Consider the following 7336-nt stretch of genomic DNA (forward strand, 5'->3'; position numbering starts at 1 on the left):
TAGGGTGGTGGTTCTCAACCTGTGGGTCGCGACCCCTTTGGGGGTCAAACAACCTTTTCACAGGGGTTGCCCAATTCATAGCAAAATCGAATCGGTTGCCCGATTCATAGCAAAATTACCATTATGAAGTAGCAGCAAAAATAATTTTATGGTTGGGGGTCACCACAACATGAGGAACTGTATTAAATGGTCGTGGCACTAGGAAGGTTGAGAACCACTGCACTAGGAGTCTATGGCCAGCACGTAGTTGGCAGCTCTTCAAAAAGCTTATGATTACCTGCCCATCAGCGCTTCCCTATTTCTGGTTCATTCTGGAATGAATATCATTTTGTATTTTCCCCCAGATTGCCCCTGCATCCTATACCATCCCTATACAGCCTGCTCCAGACCAAGAAGTGCTTGTATATAAGTTTTCTCTAGAGCATCTCCCCCCCACCCCCATCCCCTGCTCCGTTGCCATTTCCTTGATCTTCCCACAGCCAGGCCACTGAGAATTGACCTCCAGGCATGACAAACCCTTATCCATTCAAATCTCCTTAGAAGCAGAAGAAAAGGAGCTTTCAGTTTGACTGAGACCATTTCATGTACGGCTCCTCATCCTTGCCTCTCCAAGGCTACACTCACCCCATTAGGAAGAGGTCCTCATGATGGAGATGTGAAGTCTCCTAGGCTACAGTTAGGAGATCAAATGTGGACCCAACACTACCTCCACCCGTCTGGACAACTGTGGTCCCAGATTTTCATTGATCTGGGCCTTTGATACAAATAATAAGAGGATAGCATATACCCCACTCTGTATGGTGATACAAGACCAAATGGAATTTCTGAGACCGGCTTTAAAACTATATCAAGCCCCTGAACATCAAGAAAGCTAGTTAAAAGTTACGCAGCCAATAACTTCCACACACTACAGGCTTTGGAAGAGCCCTGGTAGTGGAGTAGTTACACCTAGTGTTCCTAACCTCAAGGTTAGCGGTTCAAAACCATCAGCTGCTCTGCAGTAAAAAGACAAGGCTTTCTACTGAGGCAAAGATGTACAGTCTCAGAAACTCACAGTGGCAGTTCTACCCTGTCCTGTTTGGTCACTATGAGTGGGAATCTACTTGATGGTGGTGAATAAGTTATAGGCTTTTGAAGTCTTCTTTTGAGCCGTCTCAACTGGAATGCTGCAACAAGAGACATTATTCTCTATTGAGGAGGCAAATGATAAAGAGTGGCTATTCTGCTAGAGCCTGATCTATAAGAGTTTCCATCCAACACCTGGAAGAAGTAGAAAAAATGTTGTTACAATTCTGAGGATTGCAATCAATGTCACAAAACAAAATGTGCATGAATTATTGGATGGAAACCCAATTTGCTATGTAAACTTTCACTCAACTCGCAATAAAAAGTCATAGAGTTGCACATATGTATTTTCAAATAAACACATATATTTAACCACTTCAAAAAGGTGAGTGGAAAACTTTTGATGAAATTGTTCAAAAAATAGGGAATCAATAGCTGAGGCTTAGGGTTCATTGTCTATACATTGGTAGAGATGTGGAAAGATGGAGCTCGCCAAGACTATAGTTCTTATATATGAGGGTAAATCAAAAAGTATTGTTACAAAATCATGGGAAATCTTTATTGAGCAGAAATATCAAAATGCAACATATCCTCAACATATCCTCCACCTAGGTCTCCACACTTCTAAAGGAAAGGTTTCCATTTCTTGAATCTTTCCTCAAAGATTTTTCAAAGGATCGCAGTCAGTGTCAATGTTTCAATGTCTTCAAGGGAGTCTAACCAGGCTCTTTTTAAATGTTCTCTGAGTTTGGGGAGCAAAAAGAAGTCTGAAGGGACAAGATCAGGGCTGAAGGGTGAATGGAATTAGAGTGCCTAAAATGTTCTCATAAGATAGCCCTTGCTACCTGCTAAGTATAAGTAGGTACATTGTTGTGAAAGAAAAAAATTATTCCTCACTGCACAGCTTTCCTGCCCTTTTTATTCTCACCAATAAAATATCTATTTAAATTTTCTTGAAACTTCTTCCCAATAACTCTCTGTGATCATTCTGTGTCCCTCAAGAAAATCTATCAAGATGACTTCTTTGGAAGGCCCTCAGCAGTCACTATCACCTATGAGCTGACCCTCTGCCTTGCCTTTCACTTGCCTACCAGATCCTGTCTGATGCTATTGTTTTAATTAGACATTTTGTGGGAAACACTCCAACAAAACTTAGACAGAACACTGAGAGATCTTGGCTGCAGCAACCCACTGATCACAGGAACGTGTGTCAACAGGTTTTGTTGATATGTATGAACTGGAATTTTTAATAGCAATACTTTTTACTTAGCCTCATAGACACTTAGTTTGAATAACCACATTACCAGGTGTGTTTGAGAGATTAACAAGAATAATTTCTATTAACAAGAAATATTTCCTTGTGACATAAGAGGTTGAAGAACATGTCAAAGAAGGGATTATATTTAATTTTTGCCTGGGAGAGAGGGAAAACAAGAACTCTACTTATCGTCTAAATGATCTGAGCAGGGGCGTTTAGAATCGCTCTGATATCTCTCTCTAGTGAAAATCATGTGGTGACTATCCATATCAGTTGCATGAAAAGAGTTTGATGTTAAAGTTTAAAGTATGTCTGATGAAAGAGGCATACTAATTGCACTTAAAGAGCCAACCCCAGTTGTATTCAGCTGCTAAACAAAAGGTTAGTGATGCAACCCCATTCAGCTGCTTGGCACAAAAACAAAGAAAGAGAGAGAGAGAGAGAGAGAGAGAGAGAGAGAGAGAGAGAGAGAGAGAGAGAGAGAGAGAGAGAGAAGAAATACCTGAAGATGTACCCCATAAACATTGTCTTACAGGACAGTTCTTCTCTTGTCCCCTGTGTCTGAATTGACCAATGACACCCAACCACCACAATAAGAAATCCCACTAACAGGATTGCTATCAAAATTGGGGGGTTTTCTCACTTCACCTCTTTTCCCTCTTTTTCTTTGCCCATGCTCTAAATGAGGTGAAAAGAGTGAGATTCAGTAGGGAGAGGGAGCAGAGAGGGAGGCAAGAGAAAGTGGAGAAAGATGAGGCCAAGCTCAGGTAAATAAAAACAAACAACAAACCCCTCAGCTGGAGCTTGATGGGCACTTGTGGAGCAAGTCAGGTTTCAAAAATGTTTTAAAATGTGCACACCCTCTTGAATGTAATGGTAAATAAGAGTGATCGATTTCTCTGTTGTGTAGAAAACAGTCTCCAAATTTGTTCGATTTTGTCTGGTTTGGCTTAAAAAAGAAAGAAGGAAATATTCTGGTCACCATGCTGCAACCTTTTAGCTATTAAGAGAGTAGATGGTCCCTGGAGTTAAGAACTGACATGAATCCTGTATCTCATTTTGTTCCCTCTGTGATGTGAGTCAGGAATGACACCTCTTTAACCAAAGCAAAGTATAAACCCACTGCCATCAAGATGCATCCAATGCATAGTGACCCTGTGTAGAGTTTCCAAGACTTTAAATCTTTATGAGAGCAAACAGCCTCATCCTTCTTCTACAGAGCAGCTCGTGGGCTTGAACCAAGGACCTTGTGGTTAGCAACCCAGTGCTTATCCTATAGAAGCACCCTGGGTCTTTAGTGTTCTTTAATAGCTTGACATCAGTGCCTTACATTCATCAATGCCTTGAGGTAGAATGGGAATTTACCTTTACTACCCTAAAGAAAAGTTTGCTTAGTCTTTTAAATATATAGATATGTAAATATATGTATACAGAATATGTGTATATATATATATATATACAGTAATGTTTCAATTAATAAAAACAAAGTATGTCATTGTAGATAAAGTAAATGTCCCAAAAATACACAGGAAGAAATAACATTTTTCATTTTCTAACACTCATAATTAGCCACAGATAAATTTTGGTGTATTTTCTTTCAAGTGGATCGATTAATTAGTAATCGATAACCCAAACTGCCCCTCATTTATCACACAAAGCAATGGCTGCACTAGCATGTTCGTTCCTTTGAGAGAAGTGAAATACAAAGACAAGTACTCCTATCAGAGATGGTGATTTACGGAAGGCATCCCTAGCTATTCTGGTACAAAATCATACCCAAGAAGAAGCGTTAGTCAGTGAAGACCCCTCCGGGAAGCAAAGAATGCTTAAGACCCAGTCCACTCTGTAAGGGACACACAAGTTAACTCCTCTTCCCTAACCAGCGCTCTCTGTCATACGCAGTGGTCGATCACTACACAAGTAAGATCGTCTTTAACGGAGTGCGCGTAATTGCCATCATCATTATCGGCCTGGGCTTCCTTCTCTTGCTGTTGCCTGAGGAGTGGGATGGCTGGTTAATTAAGCTACTCACCCACCGCAAAATGAGGAATAAGGAGGAGACGGCAGAGGGCAGCGCCGATCTGGGCTCAGGACTCCAGAGCAAGAATCGAAGAACTCACCCTTCTTTTGCCCGATAATATCATCTCAGAACCATGTAGTGATTTCATTATGGTAACAATTTGGAAGCCTTTTCCTGAGAAGAGGAGCCTGCGTGTATGAGGTGTACATACCTGTACAGTTTTGGTAATTTGCAGTAAGTTATATGGTATTTATTGGCATGTCCAATTTGCTTGCACTTTATCCACATCAGACCTTTCACTTAAGGGTACCACTTCAATATGAGAGAGAGAAAACAAACCTCTTAGCTCTTTACAGATGATGTGAAGTGTGTCTAAAGTATCCTTGCATAGATTGTTTTGAATGACAACTATTCCTGACAAGCCAGAGCAAATGTCTGGAATCTTAGCGACTGGGGATTACATTGCACACTGTGATTATTTTTAAGCTGAGGTAGGTCATACTTCGCTTTATACCAGAGCTGTACTCTTAATTTCAAAGAATTTAATTGTACCAAAAGACAACGAACTGTAAATTAACCTGGAGGGGTGGATAGTATGAATAGAACACCAAAACCATCTAATATAGCTAATGTAGAGATGACATTTCAAGAAAGACAGTCCTTGCACCAGGGAATAGAAAGGGAATGACCAGTCAAGCCTCCACTGGCTTGCACCCAGGTGTCTGGGTAAGATCATGCAAGAGAAATTACAGTGCCTTCTACAGAATTTTTCTTTACCTATGTGACGCGAGGTGGCATTATGAGTCACTGGCTCTGTCTTATAATTTAGGCATAGAAATCTTAAGAAACAAATAAAAATATGTGTACACAAATGACAAACCTGGTGAACCTTTTATGTGGAACATTGTTCACGGTGTATAATCTGCAGGGAGGTAGACTATGTGAGGGGTGAATTGCTGGTTGCTTTTACTTCATGGTCAAAATGAAAAAAAAATCTATATCTGTATACCTTTTTATGAAACTTTTAAGCACCAGGCTATTTACTTACACAATTTAGTTTTACCAGAAAATTCTGTGATATATCTGTAAAGAGGGACCAGAGGGTTAGAGTTTACTATTTTTGAAGTTTACATTATTACATACAAATTGGAGACTTTATTTTGAAATGTTGCCATAACCCAATGGTACATCTGTAACCATGGAGTCTTTTGTTTCATAGAGGAACTGGGCATTCATGACCTGAATTTTTAGCAAATTATTATTCTCAAATTCCATTTCCTGTTTGGCCAGTTAATAAAACCTTTAAAAAGAAAAGTGCTGTCTCGGTGGCTCCTTTGTTACTTTCTCTCTGCACCAACGTGGTGTTCTGTTTTCAAACAAGACCCAACGTATCCTGACTCTGACCTCACCCATCTCTCTCAGAAGCACCACCCTCCTGCACCTACAAGGCATAAAATGCACGTGTCCCCCCCTTTTCCCCCACCACCCAAACACTTCAACCAAAACCCAAATTCACTGCCGTCGAGTTGATGCCAACCATAGCAACCCTACAAGACAAACGAGGGAATACCAAAGAAAGAAACCTGGAACTAAGTTCAGCTAGGCAGAGCTTTCTAGTATGCATTTTTTCCCCACTAAATGAGCTTCAAACTCTGAGTTAGTACACCCAATGCTATTGCCTGGGAAGGTTCTCTCTGGTCACCGTGAATTTTTCATAAAAAGTTTCACTCGAACCTCATTTGTCTGTGTGGCTGATTCAAGGGAACAGTGTGGGGTTATGAAATTTTGTTTCCTGCTTGGTTGATGTTGAACACCGCTTACAAGATGTTGTGATGTGATGTTGTGGTGTTGAACACAGCGTACAAGAACAGTGTTATGGGGAAAAAACTGAAGGGTACAGTGGTTTTCTGGTTCAAAAAAGATGAAATGTTGAGTGATGACAAACCTCATTCTGGACATCTGCCAACTTCCTGAACCAACGAAAATGTCGATCTGTAGTGCATTTGGAGTTCATTCCACCAGATCAGACTGCTAATGGAGCTTTCTATTGAGAGGATCTGGAAAAACTGTGAATAGTGTGGGACAAAAAAGGCCTGATTTGTGGCAGATGAGTGACTGGTTTTGCCACCAGGACAATGCATCTGCTCATGCAACCCTCTCAGTGCACAGGTTTGTGCCAAAACAAAACAAAACAAAAACCCAGCATACTCTCTTGTCCCATGCACCTTATTCACCTTACCTCACGCCATGCGACTTCTCTTTGTTTCCACAAATCAAGGGGGACATGTTAGGACATCAATTTGACAGCATAGAAAAGGTGAAGAAAAAATGACAGAGGCGCAGTCAGCCATTCAAACAGATAAGTTTGGAAAAGGTTTCCAACAATGGAATCACAACTTTGATTACCTGGCACTCTTTGACATTCACTTTCCTGATACAATAGTTGAAGACAAAATAGGTGCCTAAGCAAATGTGATGAAGAGAGCCAGTGGTGCCCGGCTATCAAAAGATGTAGCACCTGGAGTCTTATAGGCTTGAAGTAAAACAAGCTGCCTTTTAGCAGAGAAGCAAATAAGTCCACATGGAAGAAGCCCACCAGCTTGTGTGGTCATGAGGTGTTGACGGGACAAAGCAATAGGAATCAAAAGATCCAAAACAGAGAACTATATTGATGTGAAAGAAGGGTGTTGGGGTGGAGGCTCAAGCCCATCTGTAGATAATTGAATATCCCCCCACAGAAGTGGTGTAAGGAGGGGATGGTTCAACCAAGATGTAGTACAGCAGCACTGAATCACACATCCGTCTTCCAGTTCCTGAATACTTCCTCGTGGCCCACTACCATGACCCAGTTCTGGCTAGATTGGAGAACACACATTGGTACATACAAGAGCTATTATCACAGGGAATTCAGGAATGATAAACCCCTTAGGAACAGTAATGGACATAGCAATATCATGAGGGTAGGGAGATGGTCATGGAGGATGAAAGGTGAG

The 7336-nt window shown here is 41.0% G+C and overlaps 1 protein-coding gene across 2 annotated transcripts in view; it reads left to right on the top strand.

Annotated features, from left to right (window-relative positions):
* Positions 1-4461, top strand: part of SLC35F3 (solute carrier family 35 member F3) — a 546340-nt gene extending 541879 nt beyond the window's left edge. For both annotated transcript variants that reach the window (XM_075532778.1, XM_075532781.1), the window contains one exon: positions 4226-4461. In XM_075532778.1, coding sequence (XP_075388893.1) covers positions 4226-4461 — 236 coding nt within the window. The remainder of the gene's footprint in view (positions 1-4225) is intronic.
* The last annotated feature ends 2875 nt before the right edge of the window (positions 4462-7336 follow it).

Source organism: Tenrec ecaudatus, chromosome 1 (assembly GCF_050624435.1).
Source record: "Tenrec ecaudatus isolate mTenEca1 chromosome 1, mTenEca1.hap1, whole genome shotgun sequence".
Taxonomy (NCBI): domain Eukaryota; kingdom Metazoa; phylum Chordata; class Mammalia; order Afrosoricida; family Tenrecidae; genus Tenrec; species Tenrec ecaudatus.